The following is a 26,189-nucleotide window of genomic DNA, read 5'->3' on the forward strand; positions in this document are numbered from 1 at the left end:
GTCCACATGATATAGATTACATGATCCTTTCTTGGAAACCTCCCAGATATAAGAGTTGATATGACATTGATTACAGAGTTTATTACTGAATTGTTAAATGATTTTTGCTTACATGAAAACCGACAAGATTGATTATTGCTACCGATTTTGCAAAAAGGGCATTTATTTCGTGATATTTCATGAATATGATATAAGCATGTTTTCTGACTTGTCCCCAATAAAAACGGTTGCGGTTAAGTGTTATTACTCACTGAGCAAGCGTCTCACTCCTCGCTATTTTTTTTACAGAGACCGCAGGTGACGTTGGTGAGGATTACGGTAACTAGAGAGCACGAGTTGAAAGTTCCTGGTGAGCCCCACACTTGTCCGCGTGGGCCAAGATTCTATTATTTATGATGGTATTTTCTTTTGAACTCTTAGAGTTGCTCCATAGTCATTTGATTTATTCCACGAGTATTCTTTATTCATTTTAGACTGGTGACTAGTATTAGACGTTTTTCCCGTATTTCAGGGACGTTTTAGTATCGTTATGTTGAAAACGGGTTGAGTGCATTTAGTTTGGTTGAGATTGGATGTTTCCGTTGTTGATTTTGAGACAGGAAAGTTTTCGATAGTCATAAAAACAGGGGAAACTCTGTCCGATTTTCTGTAAATTCTCGTTAAGGCTTGCTTTGGGAATCCTACCCCATAGCGCCGGTCATGGTCCTAAATTGGGTCGTGACACAAGTGTTAGTGTAGGATACCGCCACGTGATAGTTTTAGGACAAAAAATGATTAATTAGTTAATAATTAGTTATTAGTTATTGCCTTTAATTTAAAAATAATTAAATATCAATATTTTCTAGGAAACATATACATCTATATATTGGATTTAATTTAAATCAGCAAATACAGAATTTAGATTAGAACATAAATTATTTGAATTTGATATGAAAATTAAACACATTTTTTATGAAGGAAACATATATATCTATATATTGGATTTAATTTAAATTAAAAATAAGGAATTTAGATTAAAACATAAATTATTTGAATTTAACTTTAAAAAACAAACACAATTTTTTATGAACAAGAATCAGGAAATCAAATTTTATCTTTACATTTATTTTTATTTTTATCTATAAAAAAAGAAAAACAAACACAAAAATAAAAAGACAAAATGATAAGAAGAATAAACTAAGTAAAACTAACCCCAAGTGCACGTCACTCACCCATTTCCCCCACTAACTCACAAACACACACATGCACGGTTAAGAATTTTAAAAAAATTAAAACATGTTTTTTGGATATTCTTTTTATAGAAAAATTTAAGAATACTAAATTGTATTCTTAAACGTTTAGGACTCTTTTATTTTTTAGCAGTTGAAAGTTAAGAGATTTTTTGTATTAACTATTTAAGTTAAAAAAATAAATTTTATTTAAACTATGTATTTGAACTTAAGTTAAAAAATAAATATTGAGTCCTACAACCGTGCAACCATAATACAAGGCACGTCATTAGGACTCTTTTTTTTTTTTTTTTTTTTTTTTTAAAATTATCTGAGTTTTTATATTAACTATTTAAACTAAAAAATAATTAAATTAAACTAACGTATTTGAGTCCTAATAAATTCTAAATTTGATTTGAAAAAAATGCAGAATTTGAATTTAAGTTAAAAGATAAACGTTGAACCCTAATAAAAAGTTCTAAATTTGCTCCAAAAAAAGCAATTTCGAATTTTTAACTCATACTTGAATTTTAAATAGAATCATCTCAAACCTATAATTTTAGAATATATTATAGGATAGAGGTTAAAACTACAATTTTAAATTAATACAATCTCTTATTAGTATTTCAACTTGTGTTGATTTTTTTTTTCAACTGGAATTATATAATTAATTAAAAGATAAAAGTTTAAAATTTGAATTTAGTACTTATGGAGATGGTTACAACTTCTCCACTGTATAATTAAAGAGGAAAATTCAGAAACATACCACGTCTGCCTAACTGCCCCATTTCCGTTTCCCCACTTCTCTCGTGCATTATCACATACAATCACTCCCACAACTCAACACATGGTTACAAGTGCTACTTTAGTCCAAAAACTGATTTTTTACAACAATCAGATGTCTTCTCTCTAGGTTACTTAGTATGGCTATTACCTCACATGTATGCCTTATCCTTTGTTGCTCTTATTTTGTAGATTTTTCTTTTTTTTTTTAAATCGATAACATTTTAACTTTGATTAGATGTGGACTGATTTACCAAATAAGGTGCAAGAAGGTGAAACAAATGATGAGGCTTCGTATTGCTCGTAAGAGGAACAATGATGATGATGCAAAGGAGGAGCTTTACTCTTTGCTACAGTTGTTGATATTCACAGAGGTATGAAGCTAATAGTAGTGGAGAATGATAAATGCTTTTGTAATTGTTTTTTAGTTGTTTGACACTGATCATTTTGTTAGGAAACAAATTAATTTTTTGGACCATCCAAGTTGCCACCAGTTTAATCGAGGCATATTTTTTGTTCTTCTATAATTACTTTTTCCAAAACGTTTTCATGGGACGGTTTCTGCAAATTGATGGATATGAATTGAAGTTGTGGATGGTTATCGACCTGCTTTAGTATTTTATGATAAGTGGCCGAGGATCTACAAAAGTTTCAGTCAAATCTTGAAGAATTCAGTGGATTTGTATTTTTTACGACATTACAAAAGTTATACTCTTTTCTGTGTTCATTTCTTCTTTTATCTTATTTAAAGTGGGTTTATTCTAAAATTATGTTGAATTTTCTTAAACGCAGGGTGATGAATGCTCAAAATAATTGGTAAATAGAAGAATTGGAGTTTTGGGTTTTTCAAATTTGGACAAAGTGCAGAGCAGGGATTTGTGCAACAAACAGTAAAAATGGAGAATTATCAAAATATTAATAAGGCACAACAATCGCATGTTCACTATTCATGGTTCACTGTATAAATAATATTAGCAAATCATTAGTCCATGGTTATGTATTGCTTCAAACTCCAACTTTTTAAAGGATTTTTTTTAAACAAAAATAATACAGTTTCAAATACATACTATAGCTTATCTATAAAAAAAGAAGAAGAAAATTAGTGGATATTAAGTGTTAATTTAATTTTTTTGCATTAAAAAATAAAAGTCTTGTGGTCAGTTATTTCAATCTTGCTTCTCTAAATTTCATTTTTCATAAGCTTCGTATGTTCTGTGATGCAAAAACTTTAATGTATATAGTTTTTTTTTTTTGGTTATCATTTTGATAGCTCTCTCTCTCTATATATATATTGTAATTGTATACAAATCGAGGTTCATATTTATTTTGCAACGATATAAATGAAGAAATATCAAAATATTAATAAGGTACAACATTCTAGAACGGCATTCGTTTGTTCACTATTTATAGTTTATTGTATAGTGTATTAGTTTATTTTTAGCAACGTATATGTTATGTATATTTAATATTGTAATCTTTTATATGTTGGTCTATTGGAGGAATAAGTTCCTCTATGTAATAGCACCCGATACCAAAATTGGATAATTACTAATTACTAAAAGGTAAAAGAGGACAGGTTTGATATCTATATTTTTCTTCTATTTTTGCACTTTTAACTTTTCATTTTAAGTATCTTCATATTATAAGATATATACCCAATAAAGTTTTCACTTGACAATCAATAGATCAGCCGATCCGTATGAGTATTTTATTTTCAAAAGACAAGTCATTTAAAGATAACTTTATTTTTCTATTATTAAAGTTATATAATCCCACAAAATTTCTTAAATATAATTTTATTATTTTGGAAATTCATATGAAAAAATATTAAGGTACAATTTGACCTCAAAAGAAATACTTTATCTTTAAGTGTAATTATTGAATGATTCCAATGAGTATTACTATCAATTATCCATTATTTTCTTTTATGAGATTTTTTGTTCTTTAAAATTTTGCCTTAAAATTTGATCATGTTACGGCAATATCACTTGATTTTTTATATTGAAATCATCAATTGATTGCCTATGTGAAAATTTTTGGTCACAAGAGTTCCAAAAGAAGGTTAGGAAGAGGAGTCCCACCAGAGAAATTGAAAAACTAAAGCTTCCAGAAGAAATAACTTTTTTCTTAAATGTTTATTATTCATATATGAGAGAGGAAAGGGAAAATGAGGGAGAGAATTGATCCAAACCACATTCTCACATAACAGCTATGTAGTTGAAAGAGGATGCATAAACAAACAGTACTCCTTTAAATTTTGATAAACCAAAAGTGATAATGCATCTGTAGATTTTTCATGACTGATTACTTTTGTCAAGTGTATCTGTATTTACTGTCTGTGTTTTATTGAGTTGAAATGGGTCAGAGATGGAGAAGAAATTAATTTTGTTATTACATGGTTCATATATATCTATTTCTCTTATCTCTCCGCTCTTTTTTTTAAACGATCCGCGCATCGCGCAGATACTTATACTAGTATTATTAAAAAGAGGATAGTTTGCCCTAGGATTTTGACAAGTGGCAGCGTAGGAGAGTGTCATGTGTTAGTTTTAGGACAACAAGTAGTTAATTAGTTAAACTAGAAAATTAAAAAAGAAATTGTGAATAACTAAATCGGTTTGTGAATTCTCTTGGAAATTTTAAAATTTGCATATTTTTAACATTAAGTTTTAAAGATTAAAAAAGTGATTCAACTTTCTTGACATTAGGAATCAAAACCGTCCCTGATATAAGGAACAAACATTAACATGCGGCACTATCGTGTTGGTACCATGAGTTACGTCAATACTGTGGTTGTTTTTTCCACTTTTAATTTTAGGTCATTACAACTTCTTATCTGCATTTAAAATTTGAGTTGAAAAATAAAACTTTTATATTGAAATGAGATAAACAAATTAATTGAAAGATAAAGATTTAAAATTTCTTAGAGATAGTTACAACTTCCCCACTTTATCTTAATTGTAGGAATTGAAGATGGTTACAACTTCCCCACTTTATCTAGGCATCTAATAAACCATTGCTCCTACTTGGGAACAGTTTCATTCTGCACAAAACCCACGTCTTTTTGATAATCTACAATGCCCACGTTTTATGTGTTCACTTCTGAACTGCGCTTTTTTGTACTCCTACACCGCTAAAATTGGTTTTCAGATAAGTACTACTACTTCAAGCGGTGATCTACAGAGAATTTTCTTTGTTTTCATAAAAAAATTCATCTGCTCCTTATCTTCTCCGGTGTAATCCAAATTGTCTTCAAGTTTGTCTTGGTTATTGACTTATTTCTAAGGGTTTTTGGGTTAAATCATTACTTTAATGTTTCTGCATTCAATTGGAAATGTTAGCTAGATGTTGAAATGGTGTATTTGACTTCTTATCATCAATCGGTCCCATTTCATGTTGATTTCCTAATCACATTAGAGCACAGAGAGCCTTTTTTGTTCATTTGGAGATCATGCATTTGATTAAAATGGACTAAATCATTCTGTTTTTGCATATTTTCTGTAGGAAAGAATTGTTTTTTTCAATCCTGACTTTGATCGCAATGAAACATTAGGACATTTTATCCAATCGCATGACTATTCAGAGTTATTTCAGTAAGTTTATCTGGTGAGACTGTTGTTCTGTCATAATTCGTGATTTTCTTAGATGTATAGGCAATTTTGTTCATTCAAAAATAAAAGATTAATCTTATTTTTTCAATAGCACAAAAGTTTTATTGATTCCGTAGGAATTATTTTTTAAGCAAAAGTAACAATATTCTGTTTCTTGAATGATTTGTTAACCTTCTATCATCCTTCCGAGTTATTTGATGATTGTAAAAAGCAGCTTAAGGAGGAACTAGAGAAGAGACACTGCCAATTAAGAAGGGGTTGTGAAATAAATTCTATCTGAACGAAGAAGGGATGGTTTGGTTTTAGCATTTTGAAAGCCCTCAATTTTGTCCATATATGTTGTGTGCTTATGCATTTTTATGAAAGTTTACTGTCTTATTTTCTTTTATCATATGGTATATAGGCATAAAACCGTGGGAAAAATAGGCATACTAAAGTGTTTACCTAAGAAATATCTTCCCTCTATTATCTCCATGTTTGCTTATGGCCAAACGGGAGCTAATTGTTCACAAAATCTATGACCAAACGGGAGCTAATTGTTCACAATAATGTTAAAGTCTTGGATAAAGCAAGGAATGTGTCAGAGCGCTTAGCTCAGGGGTGTCTCAATACACTAGGTGGCCTAAAGCCGAAATATAAAAAGAGGCCTTATATTTATTTAGTAAAATTTTATATATTTTATTTAATATTTATTTTTATAGGTTCTTAAATTGAAAGATAGTTAATTACATTTTGATGATATCATTTTTTAACAATATAACATGTTCGTGAATTTTTCGTTAGATATATTGATCTTAACTAAGATCTGATTGATTAAATTTTGAAAACTTAGGCAATTGTTAAAAAATATTAAATTTTTTATATAAGTAATAGTGACACTAAAAATACAAGTAAAACTTCACTTGATTGAACATGCCAATCTATCATCTTAAGTAGAGTATCTTTTTGTCTAACGCCATTTTTGGAGGATTATAGTATTTTCACACTTTCCCTCCAGCGTGATATGGACACTGGATCTATCAGTCGCGGTGGAGTGCTTTAACAACTGAGGAACCCTCACTTGTCCTTAATTAAAGTATCATCTTCTACTTTTATAATTTTTTCTTTCGCTATAATTTTAGAAGAATAAACAATATTATAGTGACAATTATGCCTTAAAAGACATTCAAGGATAAGATAAAAATTTTCCAATGTAATTGTTTAATAATTCGCTTAGCTTGAGCTTCAAAAATGTCTATAAAACCACTCAAAGAATTGAAGATGATCTTACAAGGCTAAAATCATAAACAAGATTTAGTTAAAGTGAATTAGATAATATTAAGAAGTACAAAGTAATAAAAAATTTAAACGCTTTTCAATTGTAATTACATCAATTATATTTTTGAGAAGTAGCATGAAATTTGAAAAACATGTATGTAATAATGATAAAAACTGACAATAAATAATTAAAAAGATTTTCAATTATGACTAATAATCAATACATAATTATTTAAATTATACATATAATATGAATAATTTTGGTGCCTCAATATATTTGGGGTCTAAAGCCACTGATATCTTGATTGATGTGAGCGCAAGCTGGTCCGGATAAGAAATGCATATTGCTATTCAAGAGTTTCAAAGGCTTTAATTGACCAGAATTCCTTTTCATTTGCTTCCTCCCGGAGGAAACAGAAAAGTAAAACTAAAATCAGAAAAAGAGAGAGTAATAATTTAACTACTATCAGAGATAGGCCAAGATTAGACCATTCCTAATGGAAAGAAATATGGTACCGATTATAGTAAGAATCAAAGAACTCTTAAGAGTGGAGAATTATAGTGATTTAGTGGGGGAACTGACTTTAGCTCATGGGTATGGCCAGTGCCTTACAGCTTTTTTCATACCATTTCTCAATAAAAAAATAAAAAGGGATTTCAACAAGGAACATATTTTACGAAAAATATTTGTCATTATTCGAAATTTGAAAAATAGTTAACACAAAGCTCTTCTAAGTATGACTGTTGCAATATGTGTTTTTTTTTTGTCAGATGCAGATTTTGGTGAAGGGTAGTGTTGAAAGGGTTGCTCATTCCCTCCTTGCCACCTAACTCACAGAAAACAGAGAGGGATGTTGGAGTTGAAAAAGTTGGTGTTCAATATGAATTTTGGGGAAAGTGTACCAAAGGGACTGCGAAGGCAATATGCCTTTGAGATGAAAATCAAAATTGCCAGCTGCAATGTGCCATTAAATTGCAGAGAGCCTGCCAAATCACTTTTCATGAGTTGGAATTCTAACATTATTGCATACTGAAAACAAATGAGGAAGTGGAATGCTGAAGACGTGAAATAGATTTGGCCTAATAGATGGCCGACTACATAACACTGCATGCTAGGATAGTTGGAGGTATGACCATCGATTTTGTGGGACGAAATTGGAAAATTGTATTAAGGTTACGCACTCACTGTCATCTTATTGTGGATGGATTTGCTAAAAGGAAATTCTTCACCGATTGATCAAAATGTAGACAAGGTAAAAGAATCCATACATATTTGTTGGTCCTCAACAATAACCAAGATGTTTGTTTATATTCGCTTAGTGACACGGTTGATCCCATTCTATGTCCTGCATTTCTCTTTTAGCTGTTGACATTTTTGGGTTGAATTAATCAAGTGTTACTAGTTTATTTATTAGTTTGATATAAATAACATGAGTAAGTTTTTACCATCTTTGATTTCATAATTTTATTTGTTATACATTACATAAAAAACTAAAAAATTACAATTCATTTAATGTGCTCAAACAAATATCGCCCATCGATCCAATTATATATTATCTAAATAAAGGTATTCTTCTTTCACTTTAAAACTACCGAACTGTGTATACTGTCGCTCCAAAAAAATGAGCAGAGCAGAAACCGTGTGTCTTTCTCTATTAAGCAATTGCAAAACTCTCTTGAACCTCAAGCAAATCCACTCCTTGGTTTACAAATCCGGCCTGGAAACCAACCCATTTATCGCCGGAAAACTCATACTTGTCTCTGCTGTTCAAATCCCTGACTCTATTAATTACGCTCGTCGTCTCCTAATTCACAATCCTAACCCAGATGTATTCATGTACAACACCCTCATCCGTGGTGAATCCGAATCACCAAAGAACTCGGTTAACGCGTTCGTTTACATGTTGCGCCAGTCAAATTACCCTCCTGATACTTTTACTTTTGCTTTTGTGTTGAAGGCGGTGGCGAATTTGCAGTGTTTGAGAACTGGGATTCAGTTGCATTGTCAATCTATGGTTCGCGGGTTTGATGCTCATGTATTTGTTGGGACTACATTGGTTAGTATGTATGCTGAATGTGGGTTTCTTGAGTTTGCTTGGAAGGTGTTTGATCAAATGCCTGAAAGAAATGTTGTGGCGTGGAATGCAATGATTACGGGGTGTTTTAGAGGGAATGATGTGAGCGGTGCAGATAGAGTGTTTGGTTTAATGCCGTTTAGGGATTTGACTACTTGGAACGTGATGCTGGCAGGGTGTGCTAAAGCTGGGGAAGTTGAGCGTGCCAAGGGGTTGTTTTTGAAGATGCCGAGTAGAGATGACGTTTCTTGGAGTACTATGATTGTTGGGTTTGTTCATAATGGTTGTTTTGATGAGGCATTTGGGGTTTTTAGGGAGTTGGTTGGGAGTGGAAATAGGCCGAATGAAGTGAGCTTGACGGGTGTTTTATCTGCGTGTGCTCAAGCTGGGGCGTTTGAGTTTGGGTTAGTATTGCATGGATTTGTAGAGAAAGTGGGATTTGTATGGATTAGTTCTGTGAACAATGCGCTTTTGGATATGTACTCCAAGTGTGGAAATGTGTTGATGGCTCGTCTTGTCTTTGAGAGAATGCCGGGGAAGAAGAGCATTGTTTCTTGGACTTCTATGATTGCAGGGTTTGCAATGCAAGGATATGGTGATGAGGCGATAAAGCTTTTTCATGAGATGGAAGAATCTGGGACAAGGCCTGATGGGATCACTTTTATTTCAGTCCTTTATGCATGTAGTCATGCTGGCTTAGTTGAACAAGGTCATGAGCTTTTCAGTAAAATGACAGGAGTTTATGATGTTGAACCAACTATTGAGCATTATGGTTGTATGGTTGATTTGTATGGCAGGGCTGGTCAGCTGCATAAGGCATATAATTTCGTGGTTCAAATGCCAGTAACACCCAATGCTGTTATTTGGCGGACACTTCTTGGGGCTTGCAGCATTTTCGGTCACATTGAATTGGCCGAGCAAGTAAATAAAAGGCTCTCTCAGCTGGATCCAGACAACTCTGGTGACCATGTTTTACTGTCCAACATTTATGCATTTGCAGGGAAATGGAAGGATGTTGCCATGGTGAGGAGATCAATGGCTGAGAAGAATATGAAGAAAATTCCTGGTTGGAGCACGATTGAAGTGGACAAGGTCATGTACAGTTTTGTGGCAGGGGATAAACGAAATGAGATTATTGAAGAGGCTTATAATAAACTAAGTGAGATAATATTAAAACTTAAAGTAGAAGGCGGTTATATTGCAGAGGTAGGCAGCGTTTTGCATGATTTGGAAGAGGAAGACAAGGAAGATGCTGTGTCTAAGCACAGCGAGAAACTTGCTGTTGCTTTTGGTATGGCAAGGTTATGTAAGGGAAGCACCATACGAATTGTAAAGAATTTGAGGGTGTGTAAAGATTGTCATAGTTTTATGAAGTCGATATCTAAAGTCTACAGATTAGATATTGTGGTTAGAGACAGAAGTCGGTTTCATTCTTTTAAAGAAGGTTCTTGCTCTTGCAGAGATTATTGGTGAGGGATGATTTATGGTTCGATCAAATTGGCAATGCTCCCGTTTTCAAGGTAAACAACATTGGCAGCGAACAGAAGACTCACATTATGGATGTCACGGAATGCTCCATGCTTGCCATTGCAATGAAGAATATGGAAAAGAGGTATTCAAACACGTCTGTCAACTAATAGACTTGGAAAAGGCTACCGCATCAAGGAATATTGCCTCCTTACTTGAAGCTTTTATTCAAACATTGTGTAATAACCCATAATTAAATAAGGGCATATGAGTAATTAGCCCAAAACAAAAGAGAACTAGTTGGGTCCAAGCCCAAGTGCCGTAACTGGAAACATTAAAAGGGACTAGGGTCCTTAAAGAATTCAAAATAATGAATTGAAGTGGTGGAAGTCCTGAGAATTTGGAAACCAACAGAAGTCAATTTCTTCCCTAAGTACAAAGAAAGAGACGAAGCTAAACCTTGTGAAAGCTGAAGCTATGTAACAATTTTGTACCCAACGGAAAAGGTAAAAACACGAGAGGTTACAAGCTTGAAAAATCCAGCAAGTTGTGGAAGAATTCTCGGTTCAAGGTAAATCCTTTCTACGGCTTTACTTGCGTCTGTTAACTGGTATGATCATTTATTATATCAAAAGAAGTATATTTTAGTTTGGGACTAAGCACTGATTTTGACTTTTGGATAAAGAATAGGATGAATAAGTTATATGAAGGGCAGAAATTGATAGATTATGGAGTAGTTGAATTAGTCATGGCATGGGTAAATATAATTCAGCAAATTTAGAGTCAAACATGAAACCCCGATGGATGGATATTTTAAACTAGTTACAAATTAGACTAAACAAGGAAATTAACACGTGATCGATATGATGTGATTATAGATTGATCGGAGGAAGTCGTACTGATTGCTCGAGGCGACACAATTGGTATTTCGACACGAGTACTGTGAGTGATAATCCTTCCATAGTTGATTTTCCACAATAGCATGTTTTAAATTCATTTTCTTGCATTGAAATAATTGATCAGTAAATTGATTTCTTGCACTTGGACAAGCAATAGTACGTTTAATATTTGAAAATACAGAAAGATCTCCTTAATATGAATTTTACTCTATTTCTTGAACCTATGATAGTTATGAGATGCTACATACTGTTGGATTATCAATTCTTGACATAGAAAGATTGTTGAATATATCTTGTATTATAAAGAATGAATTTAAAAGAAGCCTTGCTAGATTCGCTGTTATCTAACGTCGGGACGTTAGACCTGGTGCACCTTGTAGGAGAATTAGTGTTGTACATAACCCTCTAGAAGGGAACCTAGCTGACGGGGTAGTCAGACGGCTAGGGATAATCCATAGTGTCAGAAAGTATACTCGAACCTGGCATGGGGACTTCCACATTCACAACGATGAGATCATTTAGCCAGCTTGAACTCAGTTTTATGCATGAATCGTCAAATCGATTTAAATAAGATATCTTGATGTTTATAAATTGCATGATTTCTTATATATGCTTGTCCTAAATAAAAAGGTTGTGGTTGTGTTATTACTCACTGAGCAAGCGTCTCACTCCTCGCTATTTTTTTCTTTACAGAGACCGCAGGTGATGTTGGTGAGGATTTTGTTAACTAGAGAGCACGAGTTGAAAGTTCCTGGTGAGCCCCGCACTTGTTTGCGTGGGTGAAGAGTCTATTTATTTATTATGGTCTTTCCTTTTGAATTCTTAGAGTTGCTCCTCAGTCATTTGATCTGTCCCATGAGGATTCCTTTATTTATCATAGACTGGTGACTAGTATTAGACGTTTTTCCCGTATTTGAGAGATGTTTGAGTATTATTACGTTGAAATGGGTCGTTTGAGGATGATTGCAGTTAGTTTGGTTGAGATTGGTTATTTCTGTTGTTGGTTGATTGAGACAGGAAAATTTTGGGATAGTCATAAAAACAGGGGAAACTTTGCCCGATTTTCTGTAAATTCCCGTTAAGGCTTGCTTTGGGAACCCTATCCCTTAGCGCCGGTCATGGTCCTAAATTGGGTCGTGACACATTGAAAGCATACATGGAAAATTTACAAGAGGGGGAAGGGAGAAGGCTTTTCAAAGTGGGGTGATTTTCGAATGCCTTATTAGTTACATCTTGAGAGTCTTATATAGACCTCTGAAATAATTAACCTCTTTTAGATTGTTACAAGTGGATGGCTATCTTTAAAGATGCCTTCTGCTTTTCTGAAAAGTTGGATGGTTACTTTGTAAAAGTTGTTTGCCACTTTTTTGCTTTTTCAAAAGTTTGACGGTTACTTTGTAAAAGTTGTCGGCCACCTGTCTTTTACCTCCTGCTTTTCCGAAGGGGTAAAATTACTTTAAGCTTTCTTGGTAATGGATATGCTTGGGCCATTCCTTGTGGGTCCATCATGTCGCCATTATCTTCTGCTAATGAAGACGCTGTATCCAGTAGTTCTTGGACTTCTGCTGGGTCGGTGTCATCAATGTTACTCAAAGCTTCTAAGAGCTTTTTCTTTAATTCTGTTTTGGACTCTGTTGATCCTGTTCTGCTGCTGGATGGCTTTGGATTCTTAAGTTTTAAATTCTTAGATTCCGGTGTCCATCCTTTGATTTTATGGTTTTGATTAAATATTTAATCCTAGTTATTTCAGCTATGTCAAAAGACCAGCTGATGATATAAGAGATTCTTTTTCTTATGTAATACCGGCATAATTTAATATGTTCCGGCAAGGTGGAAATTTCCTGCTCCTTCTGGAACCTCTCATAATGAATTTGGAAGCTTTTGGGCATTGTTAGCTCATTGCCTCCGAATCTTACCCACCAGTTGTAAAACCATCTTGGGATGATTGACTTGGTCATTTGTTCGCTATATTTTACGAACCATGTATGAGAAATGGGTCATACATACAGAAAGTTGTACCACGCCCATTCATAATCATAGTAATTATAGGTTTGCGGCCTATGTTGCTTGGATAACACAATTCGAGTATGTAGATGATCTACTTTCCAATCAAATGGGCTGATAATCTTGTTTATGGTAAATTTTGAATATGAAATGTTGTCTGGATCGCATTCATCACTCAAAATATGTTCAATTGTTATTGATCCTATGTCTGTCAGGATGAATTCACAATATCTCCTAGTCTTGATAGGATCATTGGTCTCGATATAGTCAAAGTTGGTATAGCAAGGTTTGAGTAGGTCCTCAACCTTCCAGTCTGAATAATGTTTATCTAGTGCCATAATAGGTATTTGTGCTTTTTTAACAATGGCAAATTCTTCTGGAGTTTCCTGTTGTTTACTTTCCTTCTGTGAGGGTGTGTTGGGATTGACTGCCTGTGCAAAAGACTCTGGGGTCTTCATTTCATAACAATCACTGGTTTGGATTTTACCTTTACCTTTGATTGAGCTTGTGGAGGATCTTTGCATCCTCTGAAATGGTGATGATGGTTCTATTTGGGGAATAGAACCGAGAATGGTTAATTTTTGTTGACTTGTAACTGGGCCTGTAGGCCTCATGGGCCTGGTTAGTCTTGGGAATTCAGCCAAGGCTGAATACCTGTTATCATTGGGTTTTTTATTGGGTTTTTTCTAGAAAGGGGATGTTGGGGCTCCTGGCCTCATGGTAACCCTGTAAAAATTCCCTTGTAAGAAAATCTGGTTAAGAGTTTAAATCTCCTTTTATAAATTTTATTTCAAAATCATAATAATGCTTGCCATCTGGCAAAAATTTGTTTTGAAACAAGATTTTTAACATCCTTTGTAAAATCTCTTTTGTTGATTTACGATCAATTCTTAATAAAAAATTCTTATTTATCAAGTCATCTTGAAATTTTGTAATACATAGTACTATGGATAAATTTTCTTTTTCAACAGTACTATAATTCTTTTGTGCAGGATTCCAGATCCCTAAGGTGAAACGAACTAATTGTTCTGGGGACTCTAGAGAGGCTCGTTGTTTGAGGATTCCACCGTATCCTTCATTTGAAGCATCAGTTTCTACTATCATAAAAGCATCTGGGTTTGGAATACCAGACATGGGAGTTTTTTGACAACAGTCTTGATTTTCCTTACCGTTTCCGTCTGATCTCCATGGGACTGGATTCTTTCTAAGACGCTTGTAAATGGGTTCGCAGATTTTCCTAATGTTAGGAATAAAGTCTGCAACATAATTAAGACTTCCTAGAAACCTCTGTAATTGGGTTTTATCAAGAATTTCATCTGGGAATTTGGAAGAGAACTCTATGGCTCTACAAATGGGTTTATAAGTACCTTGGTATAAGTCGTGTCCTAAAATCTAATTGTTGTTTGAAACAATTTAATCTTTTTAGCACTTACCACTAAACCATTATGTTTAATAATTTTGAAGAAAGTATTCAAATGTTTAAAATGAGAATCTATGTCCTCAGAAAATATTAATACATCATCTATATAGACAATAGACATATTTCTAGAAGGATTAAAAATTTTATTCATAATATTCTGGAATTCAGACGGGGCGTTTTTCAACCCAAAAGGCATAACATTCCATTCATATTGTCCAAAAGGAACATTGAATGCAGTTTTGTATTTATCTTTTTCAGCAACTTGTATTTGCCAAAATCCTGATTTCATATCAAACTTACTATAGATATTTGGTTTGTAAGTTCTTTTTAATAAGTCTCTTTTATTAGGTATCGGGTACCTAATCCATTGTAATACCTTATTTAAAGGTTTATAATTTATGACTAGCCTGGGAGATCCTCTTTCTTTTTCAACATTTTTATTTACATAAAATGCTGAACAACTCCAAGGGGATCTAGATGGTCTTATTATCTTTTTTTGTAAAAGATCATTGATTTCATTTTTACAAGTTTCCATTAATTCATGGTTCATTTGAATTGGCCTTGCCTTTGTAGGAATGGCTTGTTCATTAAAACCATCAATATATGGTAACTCAACAATGTGTCGCTTTCTTTCCCAAAAAGCATTTGGTAATTCTGAACAAACTTCTTTTTCAAGTTTTTCTTGAAAACTTGCTATTTTCCCTTCTATCACCGGGTTTTTTAAATTTTGTTAAATCTTTTTAATCTTAATTTCATCTTTTAAGTATGAAATCTGATTGGAGAGTAAATTTATACGGAAAATGGTTTTTGATTTAACAAAATCACTTTCATCTTGGGAAATTGTAGATAAATAAGGAAATTTAATTTCCTTTCCTAATACGGTGGTATAGATTGCATTTAATCCAGCATAATAGGTTTTTATCTGAGTTATAAACGGTGTTCCTAAAATGATTTCTTCATTTATATCTTTTGTAATCACAAAATCATTTATAAAACAAATTCCATCATTGCAAATGTGGGCTTGGGATAATTTGTAATTTATTTTCAATTTTTCTCCTGTGGCGGAGTATAACTTAGTAGTACTTTTCTCAAAATACTTAGTAGGTATTAATCCTTCCATCATGCAGTTTCTATCTGCTCCTAAATCAATTAAAGCTAACCTATTGAGTACGACGTCTCCTACTCTTAAAGTAATAGGAACGTGCCAACTCTAGGTTTTAATTAGTTGTACAACTCCAGTTGCATCATTGTTAGTAGATGTTTCAATGACTTCTTCATTACCAGGAAGTTGTAATGAATCGTCATTATTGGAATGGTTATGTTCATTATCTTCTGAAAGAATTTCCTTTCTTGTTTGAGATAATATTTGATCTGTGATGTAATCCATTTCAACTTTGTTAAGCCTTGTTTTGACTTCTTTAATCTTGTTGTTGACAGAGATTAATTCATATTGTAATTCCTGTATTGTAGGTTTCTTTTCTTTGGAAGAGAACCTACTCATAACATTTTTCATGTTAAAAGGTTCAATATGAGGTTTATCCTTGGATTGATTAATAACAATATTTTTTAATTCCTCTAAATATTTTTTCTTAATTTCTTCATCGTCAATATGACTTACTAAATCAAGAAGGAATTCTTTTGATTTACTAGTAATAACTCTTATCGAGTTTTGACCACAAGTACATATAGTTCCTGTGCAATTACAATCTTCAGATTCAGAAGAAGATGAAGTGTTATCATTTTCTTCTAGAATTGTGTAAAGTTCATTTTTTATCTTATCATCAACATCAAGAAGATTTATCTTCTTTTTCTTTTTATCAGTGACTTTACATTCACTCGATCTGTGGCCTGATTTGCCGCAAGTCCAGCATGTATCTCCAAAATTCTTTTTTGGTGACCTTTTAAATCTTTTCTTTTTATAAGGCTTATCTACGTTCTTCTTTTTCCTATAATGGGTTTTAGAAGTAGCAGATTTTTTTGCTAATTTGCCACAACTCCTGCTTTCGTTTTCTGTTGCTTTTCACACCAGCTTGAGCTTCTCTGTTGGAAAGATGCGTATACCACTTTGAACAGCAATGCGGATTGTATTTAGATCTTGTGAGGCTTCAACAAAGGTTCTTTTCGTAATATCTTGTCTCTGATATGTCTAGTGATTTCTTTGGTGGTATGGGTTTCGCCAGATTTGTACTTTACTGTTCCCTTATCTCTATGGGTGCAGCCATTGGGTCTTACCGAGCTTTGCATTCCTTTCACCGTGCGGCCTTGTCTGCCCATTTGTGTTGAGGTTTCTTTAGTTCAGGATTTTATGAGTATGAGTTTTTCAATCCAGCTTTCTTCCTAATCAGAGTGGTTCTCTTCTCTCTTTGTCAAAGCCTGCTGTTATGGGAGTTCTTAGCTAAAATAGTTTTTCACTGCGTGCTGCACTGCCATTTTTAGTTTAGTCCAGATGCTTATGTTTTTCTGTGATCCAACTGATTAGGTCGATGTTTGATGGTGGTTATGGACACCTGATAAATACTCAAAACTCAATTCTGGATATTTTGATAGCCCCCGTAAGTCCTACTCTGTTTTTGTGTTTTCGCTGCTTATCTACTCTGCTTCTGTTATCTTTTGTGTGTTATGCCAGCTTGATTTGTTTGTTGGGTGGATGTGGTGACAGTTAAGAGGATTCGATTCGGATATTTGCAAGGCTGGTGTCCAGTTTGCGTTCCTGTACACCCCTGTTTCCTGGTCATTTTTTTGCTTGCACTGCAATCTGGATATCCCTTCTCTCTCTGTCAACACTCTTAACACTGCTGTTATCCTCGTCTAAAATATTTTTTTCACTTGTGTGTTGTATCCTGCTGCCATCCTTATTCTTTAGTCCAGATGCTTATGTTCTTTGGTGGTCCAACACTCCAACTGATGATATCCCTGATGGTTATGGACGCATGATAATTGATAAGTAATCTAACTCAATTAATTTTGGTTCTATTGATAGCCCTGCCTACATTTGGTGTTCTCGGCTTCTCGCTTACTTATCTTCTCTGCTTCCACTTTCTTTGGTTTAACACACCACTTGATTTTGTTTGGTTGGATGGATGTTTGTAGACCACATGGTGATAATGATAGATGGTTTGATTGGGAAATTTCGAAGTTCGGTATTTTGGTTTCACAGTGTCCGTTGAGAGAAAAGGGAGTTTTCCAATCTTGTCTGGCACCTCTAGCGATCTCTTGTGTGGTATGGGTTTTGCGAACTTTGTACTTAACTGCTCCCTTCTTTCTGTGCTTGCAGCCATCAGGTCTTACGGACCTGTGAATTCTTTTCTTGGAGCGACCTTGTTTGTAGAGATTTGTTTGGAGGTTTCTTTAGTTCAGTCGTTTATGATTATTGAGATTTTCAATTTAGTTTTCTTCCCTAATGGCGCCCTTTTCTCTGTCCAAACTACTGTTGTATGGAGGTTTCTCGACTAAGATAATATTGTTCACTAGTGTGTTGTATTCTGCTGCCATGAAGTTTCTAGTCCAGATGCTTACGCGTTCTTTGATGATCCAACTGGTGAGGTCTCTTGTGGTTATGGACACCTGATAAGTACTCGCGATCATCTTCTGATAGCGCTGTAAAATGCTCCTCCACTTCTTGTCTTCTAGCTACTTATCTTCTCTGCTCTTTTGGTTATCACGCCACTCGATTTTTTGTTATATGGATGTGTAGACCACTTGGTGACAGTAATAGAGGTTTAGATTTGGAAATTTCAGAGGTTGGGATCCAGTATGCGTTCTCTGCACCCTCTTGGTCTTTTTGGTGCTTGCACTGCAATCTGAATGTTGCCAGTCTTTGACAAAAAGGGGGTTTTCAATCTTGTCCATGACATCTCTAGTAATTTCTTAGGTGGTATGGGTTTCCTCGGCTTTGCACTTTAACTGCTCCCTTCTTTCCTTTGCTTGCTGCCATGAGCAGTTAAAGGAGCCATCATATTTGTCCATTTGAGCTGAGGTTTCTTAGGTTCAGTCTTTTATGAGTATCGAGATTTTCAATTCAGTTCTCTTCCATAATGGCTCCCTTTTTCTCTTTGTTGAAACTATTGTTGTTTTGAAGTTTCTCAACTAAGATAATATTTTTTATACCAGTGTGTGTTGTATGTTCCGCTGCCGTGAAGTTTTAACTCCAGATGCTTATGTTCTTTGATGATCCAATCGATGAGGTCTCTCTTATGGTTATGGACGCCCGGTAAGTACTCGGTCAATTTCGGATCTTTTGATAGTGACGTGAAGTGTCTACCTTTGGTCTTCTAGCTCTACTTAGTTTCTCCATTTTTCTTTTATTTGTCATGCCATTTGTCTGTTCGTTTTCGTTGGATGGATGTGTAGATCATATGGTGACAGTAACAGAGGTTAAAATCTGGAAATTTCAAAGGTTGGTATCCAGTATGCCTTCCTCTGCACCCTCTGGTCTTTTGGTGCTTGCACTGCAATCTTGATATTGTCAGGGCTTTGACAATAAGGGGGTAAAAGGGGTTTTTCGTTCTTGTCTATGGGACCTCTAGTATTTTCTTAGGTGGTTGGGTTTCGTCAGCTTTGTACTTGACTGTTCCCTTTTTTCTGTTGCAGCCATTTGGTTTTATAGAGCAGTGAATTATTCTTTTTTGGAGCGGCCCTGTTTGTGCATTTGTGTTGAGGTGTCTTTAGTTCAGTTTTTTATGGGCATCGAGATTTTCAATTCTGTTTTCTTGCCTGATAGCTTCTGTTTCTCTTTGTCAAAACTACTGTTGTATGTTGACAGTTCAGAATTAAATTTGGTATTTGCAAGGTTGATGCCCAGTATGCTTTCATGTACACCCTGTTTCTTGGTCATCTTGGTGCTTGCACTGCAATCTTGATATTATCAGGCTTCGATGGACGGGTTTCTCAATCTTTTCTGGCATTTTGTAGTGATTTCCTAGGTTGTTGAGCTTTGCACTAAACTTATCCCTTCTTTCGGTGCTTGCAGTTGGTGGGTCTTACGAGCAGTGAATCCTTCTTTTCATGGAGTGGCCTTGTTTGTCAATTTTGGTTGAGGTTTCTTTATTAATGCTTTTAATGATTATGTAGATTTTCAATTCAGTTTCCTTCCCTAGTAAGAGTGGTTCCCTTATCTCTTTGTCAACTCCTCATTTAAAATTACTTTTTCACTAGCGTCTTGTATTCTGCTGCCGTCTTTATTTTTCAAGTCCAGATGCTTATGTTCTTTGGTGATTTAACTGATGAGATCCCTGATGGCTATAGACACGTATAAGTACTCTTAACACAATTAATTTTGGATCTTTTGATAGCCCTGTAAAGTAAAAACCGAATCTTGATTTTGTTCGGTTGGATAGATGTTTGTAGACCACATGGTGATAGTGATAGATGGTCTGATATTTCGAAGTCTGTGCGTCAAAGAAAGGGAGTTTCCCAATCTTGTCTGGCACCTCTACTGATCTCTTGTATGGTATGGGTTTTCCGAACGTTGCACTTAACTGGGCTTATGGACCAGTGAATTCTTCTTCCTTCTTTCTGTTCTTGCAGCCATTGGGGCTTATGGACCAGTGAATTTTTCTTTTCATGGAGCCGACCTTGTTTGTTGGGATTTGTTTGGAGGTTTCTTTAGTTCAGTTATGATTATTGAGATTTTCAATTCAGTTTTCTTCCCTAGTGGCGCCCTTTTCTCTTTGTCCAAACTACTATTTTATGGAAGTTTCTTGACAAAGATAACATCGTTCACTAGTGTGTGTTGTATTCTGCTGCCATGAAGTTTTAGTCCAGATGCTTATGTTCTTCGATGATCCAACTGATGAGGTCTCTTATGGTTATGGACACGTGATAAGTACTCGCGATCATCTTCTGATAGCGCTGTAAAGTGCTCCTCCACTTTTGGTCTTCTAGCTACTTATCTTCTTTGCTCTTTTGGTTATCACGCCACTCGATTTTTGTTGTATGGATGTGTAGACCACATGGTGAGAATAATAGAGGTTAAGTTTTGGAAATTTCAAAGGTTGGGATCGATTATGGGTTCTCGGCACCCTCTTGGTCTTTTTGGTGCTTGCACTGCAATCTGGATATTGTCAGGCTTAACCAAAAAGGGGGTTTTCAATCTTGTCTATGGCATCTCTGGTGATTTCTTAGGTGTTATGGGTTTCATCGACTTTGCACTTAACTGTTACCTTCTTTCCTTTGCTTGCAGCCATGAGCAGTGACTTCTTCTTTTCGTGGAGCGATCATGTTTGTCTATTTGGGCTGAGGTTTCTTTAGTTTATTCTTTTATGAGTATCGAGATTTTCATTCAGTTCTCTTCCCTAATGGTCCCTTTCCCAGCTAGGATAATATTCTCACCAGTGTTATATTCTGCTGCGATGAAGTTTTTACTCCAGATGCTTATGTTCTTCGATGATTCAACCGATGAGGTGTGTCTTATGGTTATGGACACCCGATAAGTACGGCCAATTTTGGATCCTTGGATAGCGCCGTGAAGTGTCCCTCTACCTTTGGTCTTCTATCTGTATTTTCTGTTGGTTATCATGCCACTTGTCCGCTCTTTTTTCTTGGATGGATGTGTAGATCATATGGTGACGGTAACAAAGGTTGAGATTTGGAAATTTCGAAGGTTGGTACCAATATGCGTTCCTTTGCACCCTCGTGGTCCTTTTGGTGCTTGCACTGCAATCTGGATTTGTCCGTGCTTCGACAAAAAGGGGGTTTTCAATCTGGATTTGTCCGTGCGCCGTGAAGTGTCCCTCTACCTTGGTCTTCTATCTCTATTTTCTGTTGGTTATCTCGCCACTTGTCTTCTCTTTTTGTTGGATGGATGTGTAGATCATATGGTGACGCTAACATAGGTTGAGATTTGGAAATTTCGAAGGTTGGTATCCAATATGCGTTCCTCTGCACCCTCGTCACAATCTGGATTTGTCCGTGCTTCGACAAAAAGGGGGTTTTCAATCTTGTCTATGGCATCTCTAGTGATTTCTTAGGTGGTATGGGTTTCCTTGACTTTGCACTTAACTGTTCCCTTCTTTCCTTTGCTTGCAGCCATGAGCAGTGACTTCTTCTTTCCGTGGAGCGATCATGTTTGTCTATTTTAGCTGAGGCTTCTTCAGTTCATTTTTTTATGAGTATCGAGATTTTCATTCAGTTCTCTTCCCTAATGGTCCCATTTCACTTGTTGAAACTACTGTTGTATTGAAGTTTCTCAGCTAGGATAATATTCTCACCAGTGTGTTATATTCTGCTGCGATGGAAGTTTTAACTCCAGATGCTTATGTTCTTCGATGATTCAACTGATGACGGTAACAAAGCACTTGTCTCTTCTTTCTGTGCTTGCAGCCATTGGGTTCTACAGAGCAGTGAATTGCCCTTTTTTGGAGTCATGGGTCTCATAGAGCAGTGAAGTACTCTTTTCATGGAGCGGGCCTTGTTTGTCCACGTCTGTTGGTGTTTCTTTCGTTCAGTCTTCTATGAGTATCAAGATTTTCAGTTCAGTTTTCTTCCCTAATCAGAGTGCTTCCCTTCTCTTCTTTGTCAAAACTGTTGATGTATGGAGGTTCAACTTATGTAGGTTTTTTTGTATATATTAAGAAAAGGAGAAAGCTTAGGACCAAGCTGGTGCTTAGACCTTACAGAAATTTGTGATCTTTCTAACAAAAACACATTCTGCTGCCATTTTTAGTTTTTGGTCTAAAAAAAACCTAATGTAGTTTCTGTGCTTGCAGCTGTTGGGTCTTATAGAGCAGTGAATTCTCTTCACGGAGCTCCTCGCTTGTTAGATCTCTAGTGATTTGCTTGGAGGTTTCCTCCTTAATCAGAGTGGTTCCCTTCTCTCTGTCAGAACTGCTGTTTTATGGAAGGTCTCAACTAAGATTATTCTTTTCACAATTGTGTATAATATATTTTCTGCCATTCTTAGCTACTAGTCCAGATGTTTATGTTCTTCAATTATCCAAGTGTTGAGATCTCTTACCTGTCTTACAGGTATGGACATCTCATTAGTAAAACTCAATTCTGGGTCTTTTTATAGTGTACAGTGCTCCTTTACCTTTGGTGTTCTCGCACTTCTTCTCTGCTTGCGTGCTTTTATAATCACACAAGCTTGATTTTGTTTGTTGGGTGGATGGATGTGTATACCACATAGTGAACGCTAATGAGGAGTAAATTTGAGAATTGCAGATGATGTTCCAGTATAAGTTGTTGTGCGTGCTGTTTCTTGGTCTTTTTGGTGCTTGCATTGTGATCTGGTTATTGTCAGGCTTCTAGAAAAGGGGTTTCTTTTCAATCTTGTCTCTTGTATCTGTAGATTTTCTACCTTGGGTTTCGCCAGCGTTTCACTTGACTGTTCCCTTTCCATGCTTGTAGCTGCTGGGTCTTAGAGCTGCGAATTCTACTTCTCATGGAGCGGCTTGTTTGTCAATTTGTGTTGAGGTTTCTGTAGTGCATGCTTCAGTGAGTTAAGTAGTTTATTTTCTTAGGAAAATTTGACATGTCCATGGTTGCTTCCTTACATGGAGCCGGGTATATGATCATTGTTATTCAATTGTTGGTTCTCTTATTGGGTGATTTAGATCCATAACCTAGTGCTTGTATTTAGATTTCATCTGTTTTGATCAATCAATTTCTAAAAGCGAAGGGTTTAGACTGCTCATGATTTTTGATCAGTAGACTTGTGGATTGGACATTCATTGTGGAATTTCCCAATTAAATCTAGTGTTCTTGTCAAAGTTCCTTTTGCTGCCATTTTTGTTGATATTTCGATGGTTCAGCGACGGAGGCTGGTACAGTTCTGGGTGCGTATGCATCTTTGCTAGCAGTGTGTAGAGTGCTTGTCTGCATTTGGTGTTCTCGCATTTATTGCTTGTTGTCTGTTTTCTTTTGTGTATCACACTAGCTTGTTTTCATTTGTCGAATATCTGGTAGACCACATGGCGACCATAACAAAGAATTAGATTTCCGAAGGACAATATCCAGATGCGCTCCTGCGGAAGGCCTTTGTCCTTGTCCTTTCGACAATGGACGCTTTCCATTTTGATTCTTTCTTCGTACAATTAACCTTTTTGTTTGAAAACAAAAAAACAGAGAATTGTAGGGTTCTTTCGAACAAATTCAAGACGAAACTTGTGTTAACGGAGCTGCATATATCATTGTTGGTTGGTGAGTTCCTCTGCGTTATCCTCGCATTAAGATTTGCTTTAACTCAATACTATGGAGATCAATTCAATTTATTTCCTGTTGTGACTGCGTCGTAAAGGCGGTTCTGTTCTAGTATATATTTTGCAACACTTAGCATTCTTCCTTCTGTAAGTTTGTTCAAAAAATGTAACTTTCGCTTTGAATTTTAAAATGTAAATATGTCCGTATCTTAACATTCGATATTAACTAGAAAATTGATAGAAACAAAAAATATTTTGCTGTCTGTTGTCGTATTCTCCACTTGGGCCGGTTTTTTATCATCAAATTCGCCCTTACCTAAAAATCACAGAAAATCTGAACTTTAATCATACTAAAGTATGTTGCAAAATATTTCAGGTTTCTGTATTTATTATAACATTTTAAAGGAAGTGAACTTTATTTTTCATTGAATTGGGTGAGCGGTGTCACCAAAATTAAAATACTAGAAAAAATGTTAAATATAGAGCACATTAATGTATGTTACTGGGTACGTATTTTCATTGGCTCTTCCCTTGTATCAGCAAGATCTATTTTTAACCGCATTGCAATCCTCACTTCTTTAAAATTAATATTTTTTCTCTTTCTTTTCAAGTGTTGCTATGATGATAATATTTCAGACAACTTGATTTTAGTAAATATTGTTCAGAATGGTTAGTGTTTTAATCTGGCAATCGTAGGATATATAGGTAGTGTCTTAATCTCCCTCTCTTTTAACATTTCAACTCTTATTTCATTTCTCCAAATATGATCTCTATAATACATCTACTGCCCATTATCGATACTGTCATAAGTTGCAGTTTTTTTTTTTTTTTTTTTTTTAAATTTATATTTGTGTAATGTTTTTTTTTTTTCATTTTGTTTTTCTTAGCTAACAAGTCATTTGCCAGCCCTTTTGTGAAGACATATAAATAAGATCAAGTAAGGCAAAATAATTGTTGTAATTTGTAATTTGAGAAAATAGATCTTTACTACTCAAATACAAACAATGTACCCGGTGAAGTCCAACTAGTGGGGTCTGGCTTTACTACTCAAATAATCGGACAAAAATAGTGGTTTAAAAGAGGGATACAACTTATTAAGCTATGGTCTTGACTTTGACTATTCAACAAAAAGTTTAATATAATATGATATAAACAATATGATAATTGTAGGTCAGTATCCTCTCGAGCAACAAATAATATCAAACGTATGCATATCTAATTAAGTTTTGATCAGAACTTAATCAATTGTTCGTTTATATAATTGCATTGTCGAGGTTGGTTGCTTCTTTCTGAATATCAAGTCCCTGCTTCTCTTTTTGTTTGTTTTCATCTTATGAGATTGAGAATACAGTACCTTTGACTAAAGTTTTTCTTTAAAATCTCACATTAAGGTTTGGTTTGCAGCTGAAATCTTTCTTAGCAATCATGTGAGGTATGTTAGGAATTTTAAAAAAAAATATGCTGTCCTAACGGCATTCCTATGTCCCAAATGGATTGGTTAAATTGGCAAGTGAAGGTATTTAGGCTACTTAAAAAGGTAGACATAATAAGTTGATTAGGTTGTGCTTATGCCTCTCCTTTGTTCACAAGATCATATTTTGAATTCAAATATTACAAAGATGCAAGCGGTGAGTATAAAAAGGAACAGAAACAATATATCTTGGTAGTTTACTGGTGAAAATTGTCTAACTAATTTAGTTTCAATACTAATAGTACTGGTTTGGCTGTTGCAAAAATTTGATTTTATGTTACATATTTGTTCTGATTTTCACAGATATTTCCTGAATAAGAAAATATGATTTCTGGATATCATATTTAGTTGTCCCAAGGTGCTACGAAACTGTGAATGAGGGTTTTCGGTCTGCAACTTCGTGATGGTATCAATTTGAGATAGATACGTTGATTCACTTACTGGGTCGCTACACATTCACCCCGTGGGAGATCTCTTAAAAAGACTAGGATTAATTACAACTTACATTTCTTTACTGGAGGTATGAAATTATAGGTGAGATATCCTTGGCTCGGACAGGCATTTATGGTTTTTCAATTTGGTCGAAGATTTGAATAGTGAAATTAGATGACAATCAGTACGGTTTTGAGGGAAGGAATTGGACTATCTATTGCGTGACTTTCTCATATTTTATACGCGTGACACATGTTCCTCTTAGTGCTCTAAGTAAAGCTCTAAGGTATTGTTCTGGGTCAGAGCTGTGGCATTTTTACTTTTTAGCTGATAACATCTTGTTATTTGAAGTCCTGGTTTGCGCTAACTAGTGAACCATATTCTTTTCCCTGTGGATGTGTGTTACTGTCCAGCTTTTTGAAATC

General features: G+C 34.9%; 1 protein-coding gene across 15 annotated transcripts; it reads left to right on the forward strand.

Annotated features, from left to right (window-relative positions):
- Positions 1 to 8,434: 8,434 nt before the first annotated feature.
- Positions 8,435 to 23,366, forward strand: LOC132606385 (pentatricopeptide repeat-containing protein At1g74630). Of its 15 annotated transcripts, none has more exons than XR_009569775.1 (6): positions 8,435 to 10,278; positions 10,395 to 10,546; positions 11,280 to 11,343; positions 11,994 to 12,054; positions 14,297 to 22,565; positions 22,885 to 23,366. XR_009569775.1 is itself a non-coding variant. In XM_060319840.1 (5 exons), exons 1-5 carry the CDS (start codon positions 8,482 to 8,484, stop codon positions 14,449 to 14,451), a joined length of 2,229 nt encoding a protein of 742 aa, XP_060175823.1. In that variant the 5' UTR covers positions 8,435 to 8,481; the 3' UTR covers positions 14,452 to 23,366. The 15 variants fall into 15 exon arrangements, 5 of the variants coding, with proteins under 5 accessions (XP_060175823.1, XP_060175824.1, XP_060175827.1 ...); XR_009569776.1 differs by having other exon boundaries at positions 23,012 to 23,366; XR_009569777.1 differs by having other exon boundaries at positions 14,297 to 21,580; positions 21,751 to 23,366.
- The last annotated feature ends 2,823 nt before the right edge of the window (positions 23,367 to 26,189 follow it).

The sequence above is a fragment of the Lycium barbarum genome, chromosome 8 (assembly GCF_019175385.1).
Source record: "Lycium barbarum isolate Lr01 chromosome 8, ASM1917538v2, whole genome shotgun sequence".
In the NCBI taxonomy this organism is placed as follows: Eukaryota; Viridiplantae; Streptophyta; class Magnoliopsida; order Solanales; family Solanaceae; genus Lycium; species Lycium barbarum.

What these genes read in the sequence shown, in the direction of transcription:
- LOC132606385 (XM_060319840.1), top strand. Translation starts at nt 8,482, where the DNA reads ATGAGCAGAGCAGAAACCGTGTGTCTTTCTCTATTAAGCAATTGCAAA. An exon ending in ATGAAGAATATGGAAAAGAG is followed by an intron (nt 10,547 to 11,279) that starts GTATTCAAACAC and finishes ATGTGATTATAG; the next exon opens with ATTGATCGGAGGAAGTCGTA. An exon ending in GCACGAGTTGAAAGTTCCTG is followed by an intron (nt 12,055 to 14,296) that starts GTGAGCCCCGCA and finishes TCTTTTGTGCAG; the next exon opens with GATTCCAGATCCCTAAGGTG.